The 25,965-nt window shown below is 45.4% G+C and overlaps 1 protein-coding gene across 11 annotated transcripts in view; it reads left to right on the top strand.

The window, feature by feature from the left end:
• Nucleotides 1-25,965, top strand: part of CNOT4 (CCR4-NOT transcription complex subunit 4) — a 36,788-nt gene that overhangs the window by 7,708 nt on the left and 3,115 nt on the right. For 2 of the 11 annotated variants that reach the window (XM_072145158.1, XM_072145166.1), the window contains exons 2-13: nucleotides 5,697-5,979; nucleotides 7,011-7,208; nucleotides 7,703-7,789; nucleotides 8,518-8,619; nucleotides 10,711-10,836; nucleotides 11,405-11,538; nucleotides 13,632-13,787; nucleotides 15,559-15,627; nucleotides 18,241-18,298; nucleotides 18,538-18,787; nucleotides 21,145-21,636; nucleotides 25,452-25,664. In XM_072145158.1, coding sequence (XP_072001259.1) covers nucleotides 5,697-5,979; nucleotides 7,011-7,208; nucleotides 7,703-7,789; nucleotides 8,518-8,619; nucleotides 10,711-10,836; nucleotides 11,405-11,538; nucleotides 13,632-13,787; nucleotides 15,559-15,627; nucleotides 18,241-18,298; nucleotides 18,538-18,787; nucleotides 21,145-21,636; nucleotides 25,452-25,664 — 2,168 coding nt within the window. Of the gene's footprint in view, nucleotides 1-3,880; nucleotides 3,902-5,696; nucleotides 5,980-7,010; nucleotides 7,209-7,702; nucleotides 7,790-8,517; nucleotides 8,620-10,710; nucleotides 10,837-11,404; nucleotides 11,539-13,631; nucleotides 13,788-15,558; nucleotides 15,628-18,240; nucleotides 18,299-18,537; nucleotides 18,788-21,144; nucleotides 21,637-25,451; nucleotides 25,665-25,965 lie in introns of those variants that run through there. The other 9 variants (XM_072145168.1, XM_072145159.1, XM_072145161.1 and 6 more) reach the window with 9 other exon arrangements.

Below are 25,965 nucleotides of genomic sequence, written 5' to 3'. Positions count from 1 at the left end.
GAGCACATTGTACATAGTGTCCTATCTGCAGGCAGCATGTTATAGAGCAGGATGAGCTGAGCAGATTGTACATAGTGTCCTATCTGCAGGCAGCATGTTATAGAGCAGGAGGAGCTGAGCAGATTGTACATAGTGTCCTATCTGCAGGCAGCATGTTATAGAGCAGGAGGAGCTGAGCAGACTGTACATAGTGTCCTATCTGCAGGCAGCATGTTATAGAGCAGGAGGAGCTGAGCAGATTGTACATAGTGTCCTATCTGCATGCAGCCTGTTATAGAGCAGGAGGAGCTGAGCAGATTGCACAGAGTGCCCTATCTGCAGGGAGCATGTTATAGAGCAGGAGGAGCTGAGCACATTGTGTATAGTGTCCTATCTGCAGGCAGCATGTTATAGAGCAGGAGGAGCTGAGCAGATTGTACATAGTGTCCTATCTGCAGGCAGCATGTTATAGAGCAGGGGGAGCTGAGCAGATTGTACATAGTGTCCTATCTGCAGGCAGCATGTTATAGAGCAGGAGGAGCAGAGCAGATTGTACATAGTGTCCTATCTGCAGGGAGCATGTTATAGAGCAGGAGGAGCTAAGCAGATTGTACATAGTGTCCTATCTGCAGGCAGCATGTTATAGAACAGGAGGAGCGGAAAGTATTGTACATGGTGTCCTATCTGCAGGCAGCATGTTATAGAGCAGGGGGAGCTGAGCAGATTGTACATAGTGTCCTATCTGCAGGCAGCATGTTATAGAGCAGGAGGAGCAGAGCAGATTGTACATAGTGTCCTATCTGCAGGGAGCATGTTATAGAGCAGGAGGAGCTGAGCAGATTGTACATAGTGTCCTATCTGCAGGCAGCATGTTATAGAGCAGGAGGAGCTGAGCAGACTGTACATAGTGTCCTATCTGCAGGCAGCATGTTATAGAGCAGGAGGAGCTGAGCAGATTGTACATAGTGTCCTATCTGCAGGCAGCATGTCATAGAGCAGGAGGAGGTGAGCAGATTGTACATAGTGTCCTATCTGCAGGCAGCCTGTTATAGAGCAGGAGGAGCTGACCCTCTAGTACGTGTTTTACCTCTATTGTTATGGTAATGTTGTTGGCGCTTTTCTGTGGTGACATTTTTACTACCTGTCCTGTAAGTTATTCTCCGCTCTGCATTCCTGTCCCCCAGGAGAAGTCTGTGTAACTTCCCTCCACTCATCACATTCCTCTCTCTGGGGCTGGGGGTCCGGGTGGTCTTTAATAAGAACTGTCCTTATTCAGACTAAAGGAAAGTTGGTCCATATCTGTTTCTAGATTTTATCCTAAGATAACAAGAAGCCCTGGGGGGGAGGGGTTCTCCTTCTTCTTGTTGTATAGGACCGGGGGGTCTTCCTATGGCTGCATGGTGGGTTCTGCCGATAGATCAGTAGATGCTTTAATGTGACGTATTATAGACTTCATGATCTAATAGCAACATAACATGTCAGCTTCACAGCTTCTACTACTTGTGCTGGGAAATTCCTTAAGACTTTATCTCATGATCTCATACAGAAAACACCTCTACTCATGTGACCCGAGAGAGCGTCCGACTGCTGTCACCTGTAAGGAAGTGATATATATATATATATATATATATTATACTGCCCCCTATGTACAAGGATATAACTACTATGATACTGCCCCCTATGTACAGGAATATAACTACTATAATACTGCCCCCTATGTACAGGAATATAACTACTATAACACTGCCCCCTATGTACAGGAATATAACTACTATAATACTGCCCCTATGTGCAAGAATATAACTACTATAATACTGCCCCCTATGTACAGGAATATAACTACTATAATACTGCCCCCTATGTACAAGAATATAACTACTATAATACTGCCCCCTATGTACAGGAATATAACTACTATAATACTGCCCCCTATGTACAGGAATATAACTACTATAATACTGCCCCCTATGTACAAGAATATAACTACTATAATACTGCCCCCTATGTACAGTAATATAACTACTATAATACTGCCTCTATGTGCAGGAATATAACTACTATAATACTGCCCCCTATGTACAAGAATATAACTACTATAATACTGCCCCCTATGTACAAGAATATAACTACTATAATACTGCCCCCTATGTACAGGAATATAACTACTATAATACTGCCCCCTATGTACAGGAATATAACTACTATAATACTGCCCCCTATGTACAAGAATATAACTACTATAATACTGCCCTCTATGTACAAGAATATAACTACTATAATACTGCCCCCTATGTACAGGAATATAACTACTATAATACTGCCCCTATGTACAGGAATATAACTACTATAATACTGCCCCCTATGTACAGTAATATAACTACTATAATACTGCCCCCTATGTACAGGAATATAACTACTATAATACTGCCCCCTATGTACAGGAATATAACTACTATAATACTGCCCCCTATGTACAGGAATATAACTACAGGCAGTCCCCGGGTTACGTACAAGATAGGGACTGGGGGTTTGTTCTTAAGTTGAATTTGTATGTAAGTCGAAACTGTATATTTTATAATTGAAGTTCTAGACATTTTTTTTTTTTTTGCCCCGGTGACAATTGGAGTTTCAAAATTTTTGCTGTAATTGGACCAAGGATTATCAATAAAGCTTCATTACAGACACCTTACAGCTGATCATTGCAGTCTGGGACTATAGTAAAGCATCCAGAGAGCTTCACCAGGGGTCATAGGGGGCAGAGGGGTCCGTCTGTAACTATGGGTTGTCTGTAAGTCGGGTGTCCTTAAGTAGGGGACCGCCTGTACTATAATACTGTCCCCTATGTACAGGAATATAACTACTATAATACTGCCCCCTATGTACAAGAATATAACTACTATAATACTGCCCCCTATGTACAAGAATATAACTACTATAATACTGCCCCCTATGTACAAGAATATAACTACTATAATACTGCCCCTATGTACAGGAATATAACTACTATAATACTGCCTCCTATGTACAGGAATATAACTACTATAATACTGTCTCCTATGTACAGGAATATAACTACTATAATACTGTCTCCTATGTACAGGAATATAACTACTATAATACTGCCCCCTATGTACAAGAATATAACTACTATAATACTGCCCCCTATGTACAAGAATATAACTACTATAATACTGCCCCCTATGTACAGGAATATAACTACTATAATACTGCCCTCTATGTACAGGAATATAACTACTATAATACTGCTCCCTATGTACAAGAATATAACTACTATAATACTGCCCCCTATGTACAGGAATATAACTACTATAATACTGCCCCCTATGTACAAGAATATAACTACTATAATACCGCCCCCTATGTACAGGAATATAACTACTATAATACTGCCCCCTATGTACAGGAATATAACTACTATAATACTGCCCCCTATGTACAAGAATATAACTACTATAATACTGCCCCCTATGTACAGGAATATAACTACTATAATACTGCCCCCTATGTACAGGAATATAACTACTATAATACTGCCCCCTATGTACAGGAATATAACTACTATAATACTGCTCCCTATGTACAGGAATATAACTACTATAATACCGCCCCCTATGTACAGGAATATAACTACTATAATACTGCCCCCTATGTACAGGAATATAACTACTATAATACCGCCCCCTCCTCTGTGCGGTTAGTAGGGTCTTATTTAACCCTTGCTGCCCCCTCCTGTGTTGGGCTGGTTCCTCTCCCCTGGTGATGCGCTCGGTACCAGTGAAAGGCTTTCTGTGCTGTACATTGTCCTCCTGTGTCTCTCCGGTTGCTATGACTTCGGGAGAATCTGAGGGCCTGAATCTGTGTCACATTAACCATTCCTGGTTGGAAGAGGATTTGTATCTGTGTGGGAATATTTATCAATTTACATTTGGTGGGGGGGGGGGGGGGGTACATGAATCATTTCCTATTTATTACATATGCTGTGGATATGAGATTATCAGAATTTGCTTGAGAACGTTGATAACAATATGTGTCCCTACACTCCATTCCCTCTTACATTGGGGGCAGATCCCCTCCAGCTCTTCAGCATCTCTCCGGGGTCCTCGCTCAGGTTATGAGACCACTGTATGGTCAGCATAGGAGGGTCCGGCTTTGTCTTCCAGGAATCTGATTGGTAAGACAGGAAGGATTGTGCCCCCGGTGACTGCTGTATACACTGGTTACAATGTATCCATAGCCCGGCCTTAGTGATCAGATTCTTTCTCATAAGGACTGTGGTGAGAGGAGCTCTGGATTCCTAATATGTGTGCGCCTAATCCTGCTGAACTGTACAGGTCATACCGTGCCCCCCTCCCCTCTCACCGCTCCGGTCATACCATGTCACCCCTCCCCTCTCACCGCTCCGGTCATACCATGTCACCCCTCCCCTCTCACCGCTCCGGTCATACCGTGTCACCCCTCCCCTCTCACCGCTCCGGTCATACCATGTCACCCCTCCCCTCTCACCGCTCCGGCCATACCATGTCACCCCTCCCCTCTCACCGCTCCGGTCATACCATGTCACCCCTCCCCTCTCACCGCTCCGGTCATACCATGTCACCTCTCCCCTCTCACCGCTCCGGTCATACCATGTCACCTCTCACCGCTCCGGTCATACCATGTCACCCCTCCCCTCTTACCGCTTCAGCCATACCATGCCCCCCTCCCTCTTACCGCTCCGGTCATACCGTGCCCCCCTCCCTCTTACCGCTCCGGTCATACCGTGCCCCCCTCCCTCTTACCGCTCCGGTCATACCGTGCCCCCCTCCCTCTTACCGCTCCGGTCATACCGTGCCCCCCTCCCTCTTACCGCTCCGGTCATACCGTGCCCCCCTCCCTCTTACCGCTCCGGTCATACCGTGCCCCCCTCCCTCTTACCGCTCCGGTCATACCGTGCCCCCCTCCCTCTTACCGCTCCGGTCATACCGTGCCCCCCTCCCTCTTACCGCTCCGGTCATACCGTGCCCCCCTCCCTCTTACCGCTCCGGTCATACCGTGCCCCCCTCCCTCTTACCGCTCCGGTCATACCGTGCCCCCCTCCCTCTTACCGCTCCGGTCATACCGTGCCCCCCTCCCTCTTACCGCTCCGGTCATACCGTGCCCCCCTCCCTCTTACCGCTCCGGTCATACCGTGCCCCCCTCCCTCTTACCGCTCCGGTCATACCGTGCCCCCCTCCCTCTTACCGCTCCGGTCATACCGTGCCCCCCTCCCTCTTACCGCTCCGGTCATACCGTGCCCCCCTCCCTCTTACCGCTCCGGTCATACCGTGCCCCCCTCCCTCTTACCGCTCCGGTCATACCGTGCCCCCCTCCCTCTTACCGCTCCGGTCATACCGTGCCCCCCTCCCTCTTACCGCTCCGGTCATACCGTGCCCCCCTCCCTCTTACCGCTCCGGTCATACCGTGCCCCCCTCCCTCTTACCGCTCCGGTCATACCACGCCCCCCTCCCTCTTACCGCTCCGGTCATACCACGCCCCCCTCCCACTTGAGTGCCCTCACTAACTGCTCCGATCCTACTGCGGTCTCCCGTTGCCGTCCACTTATTACTGAGGCTCCTTGTTTTAGGATGGGGGGGCATTACCTGCATATTATTACCCCCCAGTATCCCCATCCTATAATCCTGACTAACCCCCTGGTGTCTCCTCTTCTTCTCTTCCAGATTACTGTGTCACGGATTTTTAATTTTCACTAAATTATTTCTCAGCCTGGAAAACCTACATTTTTGGTTTTGTTTTGCTTTCCTTCTCCGTTTTTGGGATCCCAGAAAGATGTCCCGCAGCCCCGATGTGAAGGAGGACCCCGTGGAGTGCCCCCTGTGCATGGAGCCGCTGGAAATCGACGACATCAATTTCTTCCCCTGCACGTGCGGCTATCAGATCTGCCGCTTCTGCTGGCACCGCATACGCACAGACGAGAACGGGCTCTGCCCCGCATGCAGAAAGGTGAGTCCTGACTACACCGCGTGTCCTAACACTGCTGTGCTCTTAGCTGTCTCCATGGTATAGTCCAGGTATAGTCTCTGGAGAGATTTAATCAGCCCTTGGTGTATGCTGTTAGTAGAGGCAGGACTGTGAAATGTGGATTTATATTCCAGGACCGTATTGCGCGGGTGTAATCACAATGCTGTTCTCTGAGCTCTCTGCAGCCAGTGTTAGGTATTGTCCCTTGGAGAGATTTGTAATCTTACAGCTGTGTATGTTAGTAGCAGCAGGGCTGTGATATATGGGTTTATGTTCCCAGTATTGTACTGAAGGTTGTGTCCTTACACTGCTGTGCCCTTGGCTCTCTGCATTGATTTGCTCTACAGACCTCCCCGCGGTTCCAAGTACAATCCTGAAATATCAATCCAAAATTGTCTAATTCTTAATGCAGAGAGCTCAGAGCTCAGCAGTGTGAGGGTACGTCCACATTACAATCCTGAAATATCAATCCAAAATTGTCCAATACTCAATGCAGAGAGCTCAGCAGTGTGAGGATACGTCCACATTACAATCGTGAAATATAAATCCAAAATTGTCTAATTCTTACTGCAGAGAGCTCAGAGCTCAGCAGTGTGAGGATACGTCCACATTACAGTCCTGAAATATCAATCCAAAATTGTCCAATACTCAATGCAGAGAGCTCAGAGCTCAGCAGTGTGAGGATATGTCCACATTACAATCCTGAAATATAAATCCAAAATTGTCCAATGCTCAATGCAGAGACCTCAGAGCTCAGCAGTGTGAGGATGCATCCACATTAAAATCCTGAAATATAAATACATGCACCATTGACCACGTTGATACATTGAGCTTTGATAGGTTGTTACTGTCAGTCCTGGAAATACATCAGTTTCATCCAACCACACAGCCCTTAAAGGGGAACTCCTATCTTACATATGTTACCAGGATATGCCATTATCTCTTGGGGGTCAGCGGACAGCCCCCCATTATATAAGTAAAGCGACGCTCACGTTGCCTCTCTCCTCCCTCAGCCATATCCAGAAGACCCCGCCGTCTACAAACCCCTCTCCCAGGAAGAACTGCAGAGGATAAAGAATGAAAAGAAGCAGAAACAGAACGAACGCAAACAGAAGATCTCCGAAAACCGCAAACATCTGGCCAGCGTGCGCGTGGTGCAGAAGAACCTAGTCTTTGTAGTGGGCCTCTCACAACGCCTCGCAGACCCAGAGGTAGGTTTATAGGGGGTTCCACCACCCGCAGGTACTGCAGTACCCCAGCCTGGCCACTATGCAGTGGGTGGCGCTGTTGTGTCCTTCCACCTCCATCCACAGGCTGCACTTATATCAGCACATTGTGTGGTTTCCAGTTGTCAGATCCCCTCCCATCTAACATCGATGCCAAAATCGTTAAAGGGGTTGTCCATAAGTTAAAAAAACAAGGCGCTTTTTTTCCAAAAAAACAGCTCCTCTCCTGATCATAGGTTGGTTGTGTTATTGCAACTAAGCTCCATTCATCTCTATACAGCTGAGCTGCAATACCGGTTCTAACCACGCTTAGGTGGTGGCGCTGTTTTTTTGTAAGTAAACATGTTTACCAACCTCCGGACAGCCCCTTTAACGGAGTCGTGAAGGTAGGTGAGGATGACTTCTCAAAAAAAAAAAAATCCCTTTAAGAACTCTTATTGCATGTTAAGGCCTATTAATGTAATTTCTCTCTTCCGCAGGTTTTAAAAAGGCCAGAATATTTTGGGAAGTTTGGGAAAATACACAAAGTTGTAATCAACAACAGCACATCCTATGCAGGCTCACAGGTGGGTGTCCTCCAAGTCTAGGAGACCGATAATACAGAATGTACACCGGCCGTCACCCAGCTTTCCAAGGCTCCAAGGTTTATGTCCCCGGTCATGTGGCATCACATTGGTGCAGGTCTCGTTATATCCCCAATCATGTGATGTCACACAGGCGCAGGCCTCGTTATATCACATGATCAGGGACCTGTTCTTATCCACAGGAAGTAAACAATGAAGCTCCCTGTTTGACAGCAAGCAGAGATCTAGAAAACCGCCCCTGTAATGCTGCGCTCCTATGGCACTTGGCACGGGGCGGAGCTCCCCCATCCCTGTAATATTGCAATCACTGTGTCCATAAGAAGATTTCTAACATGTTTTGAAACCTCATTCATTCCCATCCCATAATGTCTGCAGATAAGACCCACGACCTCTCCCCCCGAATGTCCTGGACACAGAGGTCTATGACATTGTCAGCATACAAATGCAGCGGCTAATGCAGCGCCACCACTGTCTACAGGTGGAATTACAGATCTGCACTAATCGCTATAACTACGCAGCAGCAGCAGCCGTGTTTTTCTAATTTTGGAAGCCCCTTTAAGGGGGAGTGTCCATTCACGTACTATTATCTGTCTTCCTAATGAGACGACCCCTTGAAGAGGTCATAAGGACGGAGTTGAACCAGAACACAAGGCGCTTTATGAAAAAGTTTTTGAAAACTTTTTTTTTTTTCTTTTTTGCTTCTCTTCCAGGGTCCAAGTGCCAGCGCGTACGTCACATACATCCGGTCAGAAGACGCACTCCGCGCTATACAATGTGTCAACAACGTGGTAGTAGACGGCCGGACGCTAAAGGTAATGTCACAGATATCATGGCCGACCCGATACAACTGATATATAGACCTTTTATGTGTGTGTGTGGGGTTAGTAGCAGCAGGACTGTGATAGATGGCTTTGTGTTCCAGGATTGTACTGGGGGCATGTCCTCACACTGCTGTGCTCTCTGCAGTCACTATTGTGCCTGGAGAGATGTGTGATCATCATACCTTTACGTACGTTGATAGTAGCAGCAGGGCTATGAATAATGACTTTATATTCTAGGACTGTCTTGGCGGCTTGTCCTCACACTGCTGTGCTCTGTGCAGCCAGTGTTTTAGATCCGTAATCATCATACCTTTACGTATGTTGATAGTAGCAGCAGTATTATGAATAATGGCATTGTACTGGAGGCTTGTCCTCACACTGCTGTGCTCTCTGCAGTCACTATTGTGCCTGGAGAGATGTGTGATCATCATACCTTTACGTATGTTGATAATAGCAGCAGGACTATGAATAATTGCTTTATATTCTAGGACTGTATTGTAGGCATGTCCTCACACTGCTGTGCTCTGTGCAAACAGTGTTGGGTGTTGTCCCTGGAGAGATGTGTAATCATGCCTTTTTTCTATGTTAGTAGCAGCAGGACTGTGAAATATAGATTTATATTCCACGATTGTATCATGTCCTCACACTGCTGCGCTCTGTGCATTGAGGCATACAGCCGGTAGGTATGACTTCACAGCTCTCCAGAGAATGAAGTCCTTAAAGGGGTTGTCCAGCATTGCAAAAACATAATGGAGCATCGAACGCAGCCCTGCAAGACGGCAGCCATTTTTTTCTATTTCTGCACTTCACCTTTAAGTGGCCAGTATCAGTCAGGAGAAGGAGTTTGTGCTAAGCCCTCACCTCTAGGGGGCAGAACTGCCTCATAGAAGTGAATGGGGTATTGTCTGGGGGTCCTTGACTCCCCTAGACATGAGGCTCTTATCCTCGATCCTGCAATACCAGACCCGACCACTATGACAGATCAGAGCGGCAGGGGCCGTCCTTGTGCTGTGATGCAGAGAATTGAAATTCTTCCTGGTCCCCAATGGGTTAAGTAGAAGCATTCCAGGTTTTTTTGCAGGGATTCCAGGTAAAATCCGTGCAGGGCCTCCTACGACATTGGCACGCGCGCCCCCCCCCCCTCGGTGTAGTAACGATGCCCGCCCCAGCATGCCCGTTACACTGATGACAATGGCGCTTGTGCTCGCAGCGGTGTCGTTACATTGTGCCGTGAAGGCGCACGAGAGAGGAGGCGCTTTTGTTTCCGCTATGGATTTGTTCTCTTCTTTTATGCTGGAATTTTTTTTTTTTTTATTATTTTTTCTTTTCCTTCTGTTTTTCCTTCCAATGAATCGTATTGTGGGTTTTTTTCAAGCAGTTACTAAATTACAATTCCCAGCATGCCCTGGAATGATGGGAGTAGTAGTTCGCCACATGCACCTACTTCGGGATCTGGAGGATGTTGTAAATTTTATTACAGCAAAGTTTTGTTTGTATGTATGGAAAGATAGATGGTTTTCAAGATCTCTGCTTGCTGTCATATGACTGCACTGTAGTGCAATAAGACTGCACTGTAAGAGGAAGCTGAGTGTTTCCATCCACTGACAGCAAGCAGCGATCTTATAGGGGAAAGGTGACCGTACAGACTACAGCCATTGTTGGGTATTGTCCCTGGAGAGATGTGTAATCAGACCATCTGTGTATGGTATTAGTAGAAGCTGGACTGTGAAATATGGATTAATCCAGGATTTACTGGTAGTCCTCACACTGCTGTGCTCTGTGCTCTCTGTAGCCAGTATTCAGTGTTGCCCCTGGATATATGTGTAATCATACCTATGTGTATGTTATTAGTAGAAGCAGGACTGTGGTATATAGATTTATACTCCAAGATTGACCTCACTTTTTTTTAAAGGCTTAGTACAAAACCACTATGCGAAATGTCAATGCAGAGAGCTGAGTGCACAGCAGTGTGAGCACATGCCCTCAGACGTCCCAGCTTGCATTATGTAATAGCACCTATGTGTAGGATAAGGTTATGCTTTGGCTCCAGTAACAGCACCGTCTCTCTTCTCCCCCCTGCAGGCGTCTTTAGGTACTACGAAATACTGCAGTTATTTCTTAAAAAATATGCAGTGCCCAAAGCCAGACTGTATGTACCTACACGAGCTGGGGGACGAGGCGGCCAGCTTCACAAAGGAAGAAATGCAGGTGAGTCCACGTACTAGAGCCACGGCGCAGGACACAGCCAGGTGTCAGACATGTGCTGTCCCATCATTGCTGATTAGATTCTTATATCTATACATTATGCTATGTAATACCGGCTACCGCTCATAGCACATGATGTATACAGCACATGGAGCCCCCCCACCCCATATATCTATACATATATCTGTACAGTGTCCTGTGTGATACTGATCATGGATCTGCCACAGACAATGTATACATCACATGGATGGGGCTTTGTGTCCCACCCATATCTATACATTGTAATACTAACTAGCAGACATGGAGGAGAGCAGGGACCTGGCTACAAGCCGGATTATACACATGAACTGCTTCCTGACTTTCACATCCACCTTTTCCTTGTCCATTGTCTTTCCCATCTTCTCTTCCCCCTTCTAGGCCCTCCCTTTCCCCCTTCTAGACCCTCCCTTTCCTCCTCGTCAGTCTGATGAGCAAGTGATGAGTCTAGCGATGTTTTGTCTCTTTTGTTGTTCTGTGACCGCCCCCTGCAGAGCGTTGCGACTAACGCCGCTCCCCTTTCCTCTTCCTGCAGGCGGGGAAACATCAGGAATACGAGCAGAAGCTGCTTCAGGAACTCTACAAACTAAATCCTAACTTCTTACAGTTGTCTACGGGTACAGTTGACAAGAACAAAAACAAAGTAACGCCCCTGCAGAGGTGCGATGTGTAAGTACTGGGGTGGCGCCACTTTCCCGTCTGTGAGCGGCCGGGGGTCACGTGATGCCCCTGATGTTCTCGTCTTCTAATTGATAGTCTCCTTTTATTGACCTTGTTCTTAATGGGGCTGTAAAAGCTTCACTGCCCCTATTGCAATAGTCCTTGTATACTGTACTGGTCGCACACTGCCACCTGCAGGCCATCGGTGGTATAGCAACCGCAAACTCGGGATACAGAGGGTTAAAGAACTGGGCAAATCGAGACAAAGTTACAGAAAAGTTTGGAAACTTAATCAAAACTTTTCTCCACTTGGACTATTGTCACCTTTTGTCCTCCGCTCACACCCAAAGCGTCATGTGACCGGGTGATCTGAGCTCCCACAATGCATTGTTTTATTCGCTTATCAAAATTTCCGAAGGCCACTTTCTGTGTGAACGGAGGACAAAACTGCATCAGCTGGAAATTGTATACAATGTAAGTACTAACGATGTCCGGAGTTCCCCTTTAAGGGGAAGCGTAGATACAGACAGAATGTAAGTCTGATGAGTTCCTCATTGTCACATCTGGGCTTTTCCAGTTGCAGGGGCCGCGTGCAGTGACTCCTGATAATCCAGAGAATCTGATAATCCGCCAGAAGACTGAACAGGGAGAGATTAGAGTTATATTCATTAAAAAGAGAAGGCACGAGAGAGCGTCCGATTTTTCTTTGTTTTTTTAGTCAATTTGTGTCACCGTTTGATGATCCGGAATGTCTGGTGATCCGGAATGTCTGATGATCGTGAGATACATCAAAGGAAATCTCCAATCAGAATCCATCCTGATAAACCAGGGACATTACTCATAGATCCAGGCACCGGGACTGTGGTAATCTTCTTACATGTGTTATCCATGGCCTCCTCCCTTCTAAAATCAACTTTTTAAATTATGCTAATGAACCAGAAAAGTTTTGGGGGGGGGGGGGTGTTACCAGAGCCCCTCCATGTCGTAGCTTTACTGGCTGTTACACTGTGCAGCAGCACTTCCCTCTCCCTCTGTTTTTGCTGAAACTTCCTCTGCTGCTTTGTGATTACAGCAGGCAACGGGAAGGGGGAAACAGTGTAACAGCCTGTGCAGCTACAGCCCGCAGGAACATAGCAGCATTATTAGCATAATTTTAAAAGTTGATTATCGAAGGAAGGAGGACCTGGATAATAAATATAAGATGATTTCCACGGTGCCCGGATCTATGAGTAAGTGTCCCTGGTACATCGAAAATGGGAGATTTCCTTTTACAGGGTGGATCCAGCAGCACAGAGTATTTTAGGAGTGTGTGTTTCGGTAATGGCAAGTGCAGGGTGATATGGGACAGGGACCTGATCTTGAGGTGAGGAGGAATGGATAGGATGTAAAGCATCCACAGCAGCACAGAGCATTTCAGACCTGATAATGTCACTTAAGATTGGACTGATGGGCAGCGAGTGAGTACGAAATACTGTGCTGAGAATGAAAGAATCACAATCTCCTCCAGCAGCACAGAGTATTTCAGGAGAGGAGGCGGATCTGTATACAACAGGGAAAGATGTATATAGAAGGATAACCAACGGATGGTTCTCCCATCAGCAGCACAGAGTATTTCAGCAGGAGAGTGAGCAATGATTGAGGACGATTGACAGCCACGCGGCATAAGGTAGGGGAAGCAGCACAGAGTATTTCAGCAGGTGAGTGAGGGCTGATTTACGAGGTCCTTTGACAGCCAGGGGAAGCAGCACAGAGTATTTCAGGTGAGGGCTGATGTACGAGGTCCGTTGACAGCCAGGGGGAGCAGCACAGAGTATTTCAGCAGGGGTGTGAGCAATGATTTGGGAGGATCGTTGACAGCCAGGGAGTGTGTGGAAGGGAAAGCAGCACAGAGTTTTTAAGCCCGACCTTGTGACAATCCCCCGCTCCTGACTTCTGAGACTTCAGACTCCTCCTGGTTTGTTTTTGTTTTTTTTTTCCTTTTTTTTTAGATTAATTTTTTTTTTTTTTTTTTGCATTTTCTGGTTTTAATTTCCTCTTGGTTTTTTTTTTTTTTCTTTCCTGTTTTTTTTTTTTTTTCCCTTATTTAATTTTTATTTTTTTAGACCCAACAGTAATAACAGAGAGGCGTGGCCATCATTACAGAGCACGAGCAGATCCAGCAATGGGTTAACACTGGAACACAGAAAGTCGCCGCCCATATTAGACAATGGCTTAGACCCCGACCACTTGACTCCAGACGGTCACGACTCAGACTTTGGGTAATGGAGATACCTCTTCTCTTTTTTTTCGGGTGGTTCGCTCTTCTTACACCCCCCAGCTCTCCTTCTCCCTCTTCTCCCCTTCATCTTCGTGCTCCATCATGTCTTGTCCCACCTCTTCCCATGTCACCTCATTCCACCTCTGACTCCTCCCATCTCGTTGGGTACATGGGGGGCAATTTGTTCCCCATTACTCCTCCTTTCAGGAAGACTGCCCTGCCGGGTGTTTCATTCACTTTAGAAGGAACCTGTCAGCAGGTTTGACCATACAAAAGCTGATATCTCACCCATGATTAATTATACATTAGTATATATCCATTTATATTGTGTCCTCACACTGCTGTGCCCTTAGCTCTCAACTGCATTCAACTGCTCTCCGGGCACTTCCCTCTGCTGTGACTAAAAACTGGTTGAATACTACTATAGTCACAGCTGTGGAGCAGCTCAATACAGAGGGCCCAGAGCACAGCAGTGTGAGGACACACCCACAATTCACTTTGAAGAAGCTACAATCCTAAACTATAGAATGTAAATGTTTCACTGCTTGTTGTAAATGGAATCTGGTCTGGAGACAATGGATTGATATTCCAACATTGTAGTGTCTCAAAGTACCCTGGTGGCGGTGGGTCCTCACACTGCTGTGCTCTAAGGACCTTTGCATTGCACTGCTTGACAGAGCAGAGTTTCCTCAGCTCTTACTGATTATTAAAGTGTACAATGTTTTTTTTTTGTTTTTTTTTTTAGCATTAAAAGGCTGTTTAACAGTTTAATGCACAGAACCAAGAGCACAGCTGTGTGAGGACACCCCCCTCCAGTACAATCCTAGAGTGCAAGGCCATATTTTACAGTCCTGCTGCTACTAACCGCACACGCTCGCGCGCACACACACACACACATCTCTCCAGTGGGATTAACCAACACTGGCTGCAGAGAGCACAGCTGTGTGAGGGCAAACCCTCAGTATAATCCTGGAATATAAATCCATACTTTTTTTCACAGTCCTGCTGCTACTAACAGTATACACAAAGGTATGATTTTACACATTTGTCTAGGGTCAATACATAACACTGGTTGCACGGAGCACAGAACAACAGTGTGAGGACATGTCTTCCGTACAATCCTGGAATATAAATCCATATATCACAGTCCTGCTGCTACTAACAACATACACAAAGGTCTGCTTACACATCTCTCCAGGGACAGTACATAGCACCGGCTGTATAGTTATGCCTGCTGACGGGTTCTTTTTAATCTGTAGATGGTATGTATATACGCCCCACACTAGGGTCTTCCAAATTGATAGTTAGCTGATACTTGGGAGAAAATCCCAAATTTCCCCAAAATATCTTAGTTCCTAAAATTAGAAAGAAATTGGAAGTACAGGGCCCTAGGACCAGAGATTGGTCCTGAGTATACGATGTCTGGCATCCGACTGAAGAAGACCTTTTGGGAGGAGCCTTATACAGTTACCCTCAACCAATCAGCGCGGAGTAGACCTCCCAGTGTGATGCTGATTGGCTGAGAGGCTCCACTATGGCTCCGCTCCTTCCTAGCGGGATACCACTTTCCTGTATGTTAGAAATAGGCGTCAGTTACCGACTTTACGTGAACTCTGGGAGAACTTCTCGACTTTCTGACCCGGTTTCTCTAGATGTAGCCCCTCCCCCTATTACATTTTATTATTTTTGTTTTCTTTTTAAACCCCCCCCCCCCCCCACCTCACCGCTTTAAAAAAAAAAAAAAAAAAATCCTGTTTCTCAAAAATTTTTAGGCTGTTTTGGGATGCCGCAGAGCATAATGTTTCCAAATTTGGCAGGGTGGTGGAGGACGATGATGCAAGGTACGTAGAGTTTTTCTTTAAAAAAGTTTTTTTTCCTTCTTTGGATCACCCCGAAACTGCAGCTACGAGACGGTGACCACCAGGGGGGGCTCTGATCTGATGCACACGCTCTGGAATATAGGTTTTATAGATGCATGAACCCTTAAAGGGGTTGTTCATGATTGCGAAAAAATGGCTGCTTCCTAGAATGGCGCCACCCTTATCGATGGACTGTGCCAGGTATTGCAGCTTGGCTCTATGGGTTGCATTACCAGGCACAACCTGGAGGGGGAGGGGGGTATGGTGCTGTTTTTTGGAATTTTTGTGGCAACCCTTTTAGAGGGGTGGCACAGCACCATCGTAGAGAGACCTGCACAGACTCCTTACACCATCTAGTGGCCAGGAAGTGGTATAGCAGCTCTACTTCTCTGCAGAACCCACATCTGTGGAAGTTCCCGAAATTGGACAACCCCTTTAAAGGGAAATTTTTAACACATTGGTGCAGCGCTTCTAAACCAAGCGCACTTATTTTTGCTTCTAACAGCTTTGTTTTTGAGAAAAACCTCTTTTGCGCAAACGAGCCTCAGGGGCTCCAGTGATAAATATTCGTCTGATAAATATTCACATCTCCATTCGGCGTTTACATCCGTCTCCTCCCTCACTGAATGGGAGGCTTGAAGGATTACATCACAGGAGCCCCTTCCGCTCACCATTCCAGGCTAGACTGGAGCCCCTGAGGCTCGTCTGCGTAATTTTAAGAGACTCTTTTTTTTTTTTTTTTTTTTTTTTTTTTTTTTTTTTTTCGTAAACAGCTATGAGAAGCCGAAAACAAATGCTTACTTTAAAAGATTTGCACCCATGCGGTATATTTCCTTTAAAGAGTTCTGTATCATACATATATGCATTTTTTAACACCTTTTTAACATCTCTTCTTGCGGTCAGTGAACGGAAACCTCAAAATCTGCTGAGAATCCGTTACAACGTATCAGTTAGCACACTCTGACCAGTGCTGTGACTCCTACAGTCACAGTTCAGCTTTTATCCTCTTGCTGTAAACGGTCCTTTCTTTCACTGACTGCCAGCAGAGATCTTAACAAATTTTAAAATTTTGAGTTCAAAAACTTTCTAGTATTCTCAAAGGGGATGTCTGACACATCATGCGTTAGACCTGTGCTGGACATGCCCTTTAAATAATCGCCGAACCACCCTTCACCCTGCTTGCTGTCAGTGACTAGCTGTCTTGTATCATGCTGTGCTATATTGCTATGTATGTGCATCAATTGAGTGAGTTTACCCTCTGCTCAGCGCCCCCCTAGTGGTCCCCTGTGGCACCATTTCTCCAGCCTCATCCTCTATTTAGTCGTCTTTGCACCCCTCTCAGATGGTGCCAACTAACCCAACCGGGGGTCAGGCCGCCCCTCTCATAGTGTCTATACCATCGCTATAGAGGGCACTAACCTCTCACCTACACCCGACCGTGACTCTACTAATAGGCGGGACTTAAAGGGGAGGACTAACACAGCTCCTACTCATTCTCCTTCATGTATCCTCCTTCATCTTAGTGTTTTGTATATTTTTGCTGCTGTAGTTCTGTAACAATGTACAAGTCACATCATTTAAATGGCGGATTATCAGAATTTCCGGATTAAAGGAATTTAAAGGAAATCATCGGGGGGGGGGGGGGACCTTAATGGTGCCTGGTAGAGACTTTTAGTAGGAACAGAAAGATATCTTTGTGGTCACAAACTGATGAAACAACAGAGATATTTGACTTTTAAGTGGATATGCAAATTAGCCTTTAAGTGCCCTGGAGGCGGGGACCAATTTGGAGATTTTTTTTTTATATATATAGGCAGCCATGACATAGATGATGAGAAATGCGAATCACAACCGCATTAAGCCGCAATTCTAGAGCAATTCAAGCGATCTGTATGCAAATTAGGACAGCTGGCCCCGCCCCCAGTGCACTTATAAGCTGCTTTACATTGCCAGATTTGCCTCCAAGTAGCAGAGATGTGGGCGAGGTGAAAGTGTCGTTACAAGGGGTGGGGATTCTAGAAGCGATAGCGCACCTGAGACTCTCTTGCTAAATGAGGCCCCGCCTCCAGAGCACTTGGAGGCTGATTTGCTTGTTTATAATGACACGTCATGTAACTGTATTGTACCTACAGACGTATGTTTCTGCTTCGACATGTTTGGTTTGGGACCAGAAAATCCCCTACTTTTTAGTTGAATTTTATTTTTAGAATTTATGTAGATTTGGGAAATTTTTGGGCTGCAGACGGGAAGGTGCGTCACCTGTCTTCAAATCACAGTAACTTTTATATCCTTTGTTTCCTCCGTTCACTTTAAATTTAACAATTTGAAAAAGCAGTTGGTTAGCTCCACCCCCCCCCCCCCCTGCAGTCATGTGACCTAGCGGCTTAACTGTAATCGGCATAACTGTCACCTGACCTCCCACAATGCACCAGATTTCATCTGCAATAAACTTTTAGATGTGAATGGAGGTGTCAATCTGGTGGGGAATATGTCCCCTCCTCTCACCAGGATGGAGCCCCCCTCTATCCCAGTTGTGGGGGTCCTAGAGCGGTTTCCCCTGCCATATTATAACCGCGTCCTCTGCTTCCTTTTCAGTTCTGTCGACAAGTCAACGGAGTCGTTGAGTATAGGGAACGGCGATAACATACAACAGGTAAGTGCGCGGACCTACTGTGTCTCCTCCTCTAAGGGCATAGACTGAGTTACTGACGCGTTTCACGCTCGTGTGATATTATAGATCTACAATACCAGGCGCCACCTATGGTCTGGGGTGGCGCTGTTTCTGGAAAACGTGTACTTGACCACCAGATGGCGCTTAAAACGCGTCACTTTCCAAATCCCAGCGCGTTTCGGGCGCCTTCGAAATTGATATATATTTTTTTCTCTCTACAGATATTACCAAGCGACACCCCATCACCTCCGCCAGGTTTACCAAAACCCAACCCCACAGTCCCCATCAGTTCAGCCAATCACAGCGCGAGGTCCCCGTTCGAGGACGCCATGACAGAATCACAGTCTTTGTTCTCGGACAACTTCAGGCACCCCAACCCCATCCCTAGTGGTCTACCTACGTTTCCCAGCTCCCCACAGACATCCAGTGAATGGCCCACAGCTCCAGAACCTCAAAGTCTCTTCACATCAGGTAACCGGACCGGCCTTTTTACCTAATTCGGAAATTCATGTAATGTATGTGGCCGCTCAACAATTAGATTGAGCAACTTTAACACTGGTGAGCCATCCTGAAGTCCTTGTGCTGCAGATCTTTCGCAGAAACAGCAGCACAGCCGGCTATGGGAAGGAGTTGCACAGGATTTACGTCAGCAAAGAAATAGGGATTTGGAGTTGATACTAATGTATACATTGGGTCATCCTGAAGTCTTGTGCTGCAGATCTTTGTCAGAAACGGCAGCACAGCCAGCTATGGGAAAGAGTTGGACAGGCTCTACGGCAGCAAAATAATAGATATTTGGAGTCAATACTGTGAAAAATTCAGGAAATATTAACAAATGAACCTTTAATGGTGTGTGTGGTACCATTTAATTTGGGTCATCCAGAAGTCTTATGCTGCAGATCTTTGTCAGAAAACAGCAGCACAGGCGGCTATGGGAAGGAGTTGCACAGGATTTACGTCAGCAAAAACAGTGGGGATTTGGAGTCGATACTAATGTATAAATTGGGTCATCCAGAAGTCATGTGCTGCAGATCTTTGTTAGAAACTGCAGCACAACCAGCTATGGGAAAGAGTTGCACAGGCTCTACAGCAGCTAAATAATCGGAATTTGGAGTCAATACTGTAAAATGTATAAATTCAGGAAATATTAAAAAATTTACCTTTTAATGCTGCTGTGATACCATTTAATTTGGGTCATCCAGAAGTCTTGTGCTGCAAAACCTTTTTAAGAAATGGCTTCACAGCCAGCTATGTGAAGGAATTGCACATAATCTACTGCAGCAAAATAGTAGGGATTTCTAATGAATACTTTGTAGTAATTTTCTAATTTCATATACAGGCGGTCCCCTACTTAAGGACACCCGACTTACAGACAACCCATAGTTACAGACAGACCCCTCTGACCTCTGGGACTATAGTAACATCCAGAGAGGTCACCAGACTGCAATGATCAGCTGTAAAGTGTCTGTAATGAAGCTTTATTACAGCAAAAAATGTTTAAACTCCAATTGTCACTGGGGCCAAAAATTTTTTGGTCTGGATCTACAATTATAAAATATACAGTTTCGACTTACATACAAATTCAACTTAAGAACAAACCTCCGGACCCTATCTTGTACGTAACCCAGGGACTGCCTGTACAGCAGTCCCTGGGTTACGTACAAGATCGGTTCTGTACCTTTTGTTCTTAAGTTCAATTTTGTATGTAAGTCGGAACTGTATAGTTTATAATTGTAACCCCAGCCAAATATTTTTCGGCCTCTGTGATAAATGGATTTTAAAAATGTTGGGTTGTCATAAGAACCAGGATTAACAATAAAACTTAATTACGGACACCTGTGATATCTGTTATAGCTAATTATTGTAGCCTAGGACTAAAGTGCAGTAAATTATCAGCATCCAGAGGTCCGTTTGTAACTAGGGGTCAGGTGTTCTTAAGTAGGGGACTGCCTGTAATAACAAAATAAATAAACCTGTAGTAGTGCTGTGCGATAGCATTAACTTTGGGGCATCCAGACGTTTTGTGCTGCAGACTTTGTGAAACTTCTTGACATAGTCGGCTGTGCTGTTGCTTTTCATCAGACTCTACAGTAACAAAATAATAGGGGCTTCTAATCAAAACTATGTAAAATTTAAGTAAATGTTGCATAAAAATTTTGTTGCAGAGTCTGTGCAACTCCTTCACATAACCTGCTGTTATGTTGCTTCATGCAACAGTCGGAAACGCAAATTTATAAATTCAGGATTAATAAGTGAAGCTTTTAATACTGGCATGTGATGCCATTAAATTTGTGACATCCAGAAGAACTACGTTGCGGATCTTTGTCAGAAGCAACAGCACAGCCGGCTATGTAAAAGCGTTGTACAGACTCTACAGCACTGTCGATTTTTAATGTAGACTATGTAGAAAATGTATAAATTCAGCAAATATTAACAAGTTAACTTTAAATGCGTTTGTGTATGTGAGAGAGATGTCAATTTTCTCTTTTAAATAATTTTTGAGTCAAAATTGTATAGTTACAGACATGCAGTAGTAACATGGATAGATTCATTTTCCATATATAAGCATAATAAGTTTTTTTAACATTCTATATTCTTTATGTACCTCTACGAGATATGTAGGGGCCCAAGTAGTAATAGAGAGATTCTAGAACATCCAGAGGTCTTGTGCTGCAGATCTTAGAAACAACGGAACAGCCGGCTATGGGAAGGAGTTGCACAGACTCTACGGCAGCAGAATTTCTTTTCAATTTTATACATAGATTTTTTTTTTTTTTTTTACCTGTTGAACGTAAAAAATTTACATCCATTTCCTTGTCTCCACCCAGAAACTATACCGGTCTCCTCATCTACGGACTGGCAAGCGGCATTCGGCTTTGGCTCTTCTAAGCAGCAAGAGGACGACCTAGGTTTCGATCCCTTTGATATCACCCGCAAAGCCTTAGCAGACTTGATCGAGAAAGAACTTTCTGTGCAGGACCAGCCTGCGCTGTCGCCCACGTCTCTTCAGAACCCGTCTCCTCACACTACTGCCAAAGGGCCAGGCTCTGGCTTCCTCCACCCCACCACAGTCACCAATGCCAACTCTATCTCTAGCACCTTTCCCGTCTTGCCACAGCGGTTCCCACCCTTTCAACACAGAGCAGTTTATAACTCGTTCAGTTTCCCGGGCCAGGCAGCACGGTATCCGTGGATGGCCTTTCCACGCAATAACATCATGCACTTGAACCACACGGCCAACCCGACATCCAACAGTAATTTCATGGACTTGAGTCACCCACCTCCACACAACACAGGCCTAGGAGGGATACCCATTTCAGGTAGGTGGTTACCCTAAGTCCTCGAAATTTACACGGGACCCGTTTTTTGGATCTTGATCAGATGTCAGTTCTGTTATCTTCATGACTGGGTTTTGTTACAAAGCGGTAGGGAACAAATAACGATCTGACTACGCATGTCTTGTCTGTAGTCTGTTGCCATGGTGATCCAAATGTAAGAATGGCAGCTGTAAAAACAATACAGTAGGAGATTTTTTTTTTTTTAGGCAAAACCTATTGGAAAGTTGGTTCACTCTTCATTGCAGAGGCTTTAGGACCGTAACATCGGTTGGATTTGTACTAGAGGGGTGAATAAGGTTCACGATGCGGTCGAAAAGTGCAAGAATTGAAGGGAAAAATTTTTTTCTTCCTACGTGCTGGTTACAATTAGGTTTTTGTAGATAACCAGGCACAGAATATTATGTGTGGTTGTCTGTAGTTGGCTTGTGGAAAATCGCCTTCTGACTCCAGGATCTGGCATGGTCATGGTGTCCTGAAGGACTCTGGGATGGACAGTGTTGGTGTACCGGCAGGCCATTTTGGTGACCAAGTCGGTGACCATTAAAAAAATTTTAATAATTGCTCCTCTTCTCCTCCCTGCACCACACTGCAGCTTCTCTCCTCCATGCACCGCTCTGGTTGTATGGGACAGCATCAAGACCTGGAGCCGGGCTGTGCGTGGCGGGAGCCGGGCTGTGCGTGGCGGGAGTAATGCAGCACAGCTGACAAGTACTTACCACTCCTTCGTCCTCCCCTGCTGTTGGGGCCGCTCTGCTCTGGGTCCTGATGCCGGTGACTATACAAAGTCAGTTTACAGACTGGCCTTCTGCACCATTGAGTTATGGGAACGCTCATTCGGACTTCCACTGCACTTTTTGCTCCTGCTCAGTAGTGAGGCGCCTCTGCTACAGATCAGAGGCACCAGGAAGGAATTTGCACTGCTAGACTGACCAGGAAAACGTGGCTGTGGAGTCGGGGTCGTGGCCATTTTGGTGGAGGCAGAGTTGGAGTCGGGAGAAATTGAGGAGTGAAAGTTTGAGTGGTCGGTTTGTCTTACCGAATCCACGACGCTGGGGTAGGAGGCCTCAGTCTTTTTGGAGTCTGATTGGAGAGGACTTCCCGTTGTGGAGGACCAATCCCACTTGTCACCGACAACCCATCGACTTGAATAGATTTTGTAATGCTGCTTTTCCAAAGGCTTAGATGTAAATGGGCCTATTGTTAAAGGGGATTTCCCACAAACACAAGTTAGGCCAAACTTGCTGATCAGTGGGGTCTGTGATGAAACCCTCACAGATCATAAAAACAAAGGGTCCAGTGGGGTCCCATGTACCTCCGCCGGACCCCTCATTGCTCCGTCAAAGTAATGGCGCAGACGGCCGCGCATGATCATTCTGCTCTATTAACCTTTATGGAGCTGACGCTAATAGCGGAGCGCCGTGCTCACCGTTCTCCGTCAGCTTCATAGAGATTAATGCGCGGCCGTCTGCTCCATTAGTCTGACAGAGCGACAAGGGGTCCAACAGACGGTGAGACCCCACCGGATCCCTCATTTTCGCGATCTGTCGGGGGTCTCATCACTGAGACCCCCACTGATCAGCAAGGTAGGCCTGTGGATAGAGCCTAACTCGTGTTTGTGGGAAAACCCCTTTAACAGGAAGGGGCATGCCTTGGTGGTAAGGTAGGCTTGGTTTAAAAGCAATGGACAAGGTTAAAAGTTAGTTGGGTCTAACGGGAAGTGGGAAGGTGTAAAATGGGCTAAGTCTAACAGGAAGAGGCATGTCTTGCTGAGGAAGTGGACCTTCTCTAACAGAAAGGGGCAAGGCTTGGATGAGAAGTGGACCTGGTCTAACAGGAAGGGGCAAGGCTTGGATGAGAAGTGGACCTCGTCTAACAGGAAGAGGCTAGGCTTAGATGAGAAGTGGACCTTCTCTAACAGGAAGGGGCTAGGCTTATATGAGAAGTGGACCTGGTCTAACAGGAAGGGGCAAGGCTTGGATGAGAAGTGGACCTCGTCTAACAGGAAGAGGCTAGGCTTAGATGAGAAGTGGACCTTCTCTAACAGGAAGGGGCTAGGCTTATATGAGAAGTGGACCTGGTCTAACAGGAAGGGGCAAGGCTTAGATGAGAAGTGGACCTGCTCTAATAGAAAGGGGCTAGGCTTAGATGAGAAGTGGACCTGCTCAAACAGGAAGGGCTAGGCTTAGATGAGAAGTGGACCTGCACTAACAGGAAGGGGCTAGGCTTAGATGAGAAGTGGACCTGCACTAACAGGAAGGGGCTGGGCTTAGATGAGAAGTGGGCCTGCTCTAACAGGAAGGGGCTAGGCTTAGATGAGAAGTCGACCTGCTCAAACTGGAAGGGGCGAGTCTTAGATGAGAAGTGGGCCTGCTCTAACAGGAAGGGGCTGGGCTTAGTGGGCTAAGGGTAACAGGAGCAGGCATGACTTGGGATGATGTAGGCTTTGTCTTAAAGGAAGAGGGGTTGTTTATGGGCTGTGGGCCTAGTCTAACAGACCAGGTACACTTTTCCACTAAGCCTTGCCCCTTCCTGTTAAACCAAGCCCATTTCCACCTAAGCCTTGCCTCCTTCCAGTTAGACCAGGTACACTTTTCCACTGAGCCTTGCCCTAACTGGAAGGAGTTAAGGCTTAGAGCAAAAAGGACAAGACCCAATAGAATGGAGCAAGGCTTAGGTGGAAATGGGCTTGATCTAACAGGAAGGGCCATTGGCTGAGCGGGAATGTGGTCCAAGTCTAACACAAGGATCAAGGTTTAGGGGGAAGTTAATTGGCCTGAACAGGAAATGGGAAAGTAGTCTTGGCCTAATGGGAAGGTGCAAGGCTTGGAGAGAAATGACAGGAATACAGCGGGGGAAAGTGGATTCTGTCTAACTGGAAAAGGCAAAGCTTAATGGAAATTGGCTAAGCCTAACAGGAAGGGGCGAGGCTGAGGGGGTAAGTGGGCGTGGCTTAACATGTGACGCCACATGCCAATTTTTTTTTTCTTTACAAACAATAGAAAATGTTAGGTTTAATATGACCTTTTGTATGAATTTTATACAACTTTGATTTGGTGGGATCTACAAAGGACGAGCAATTTTTATTTTTTTGTATTTTTTTAATTTTGTTTTTTAAAAACATTTTGGTTTAACAACTTTATAATTTATTGTGCAATGTTTGTCTGAAAAACGGAATGAATTCGGGAATAAATGTGGAGTATGCTAATTCATAATCAAGATGCAAAATCTAGGATTACATTTTGTTTCAATATGCGCTGATCTTTCAAAAAAAAAAATGCTAATTTTAAAAAATATTTACTAACTTTCTAATATCTCTTTCGGGGTAATTGGTTTTATTGTAAATTTTATATTAAATGCTATTTTTTTCATACCTATTTTAAATCGCAGTAATCACCCTTGATTCAATGTGATTTTTTTTAATTTTTAAAAAAAAAAATGTGAAAATTTAATTTTAAATTTGAATTTAGATCAATTTTTAGATGAATTTTTTGAATGAATTTAGATCAATTAAGTTCATTTTTTGGAATAAATATAGATCTATTTTAAAAAATTTTTTAATCTGCTGCTCCCAGAGCATATCTATATTTTATGTAATTATATTTCCCTTTTAATTAAACTAATCGAGCTGATAGCAGAGTATTTTATTTAGATTTTAACTTTTAAAGTAAAAAAAAAAAAATACAAACTAAATTTTACTTACCCTAAATCCAAAAAATTCTAACAAAAACTTTTTATATTTTTATGTTTATTTTTTATTTTATTTTATTTTATTTTTTTCTTTTGAATAAATCTCCCAGACCACAGCAATTCAGTAGAGAGTATAAATGTGAAGGAATGGCAGGACGGGCTAAGGGCGCTTCTGCCCAACATAAACATCAACTTTGGTGGGCTGCAAAATGCTTCCTCCCCTTCAAACGCCTCCCACAGCGCGCCAACGTCCAACCATGCCACCACAAACAGCCTGAACTGGGACTGCCCGAGCAGCTGGATGGATCCCGCCATAATCACAGGTAAACGTTTCTTCCTCCTTCATTGACATCTCATCGAGACGTGGCTCCGCCCCCAGTAGGCCGCCACCCCCCTGCTGTATGTTGTGTTCATGAAGATGCCGGAAGCGGGAAGACTCTCTGGGCGTTTTTTTACCGTATTCATCTTGTACCAAGCTTCCTCGGCAGCTATGTGCATTATTACTGGAAATTTTTTTTATTTTCCTAACTGATAAACGATAAATTTAAAAATAAATAAATAAAAAAAGTGGGGCGTGGGCAAAATTTATTTTGAACGTTTCTAACCATACTCCACATTTGTTCG

This window comes from Engystomops pustulosus, chromosome 4, assembly GCF_040894005.1.
Source record: "Engystomops pustulosus chromosome 4, aEngPut4.maternal, whole genome shotgun sequence".
Classification (NCBI taxonomy): domain Eukaryota; kingdom Metazoa; phylum Chordata; class Amphibia; order Anura; family Leptodactylidae; genus Engystomops; species Engystomops pustulosus.
The sequence above is the reverse complement of the archived record's forward strand: the minus strand, read 5'-3'. Positions and strand labels throughout refer to the sequence as shown.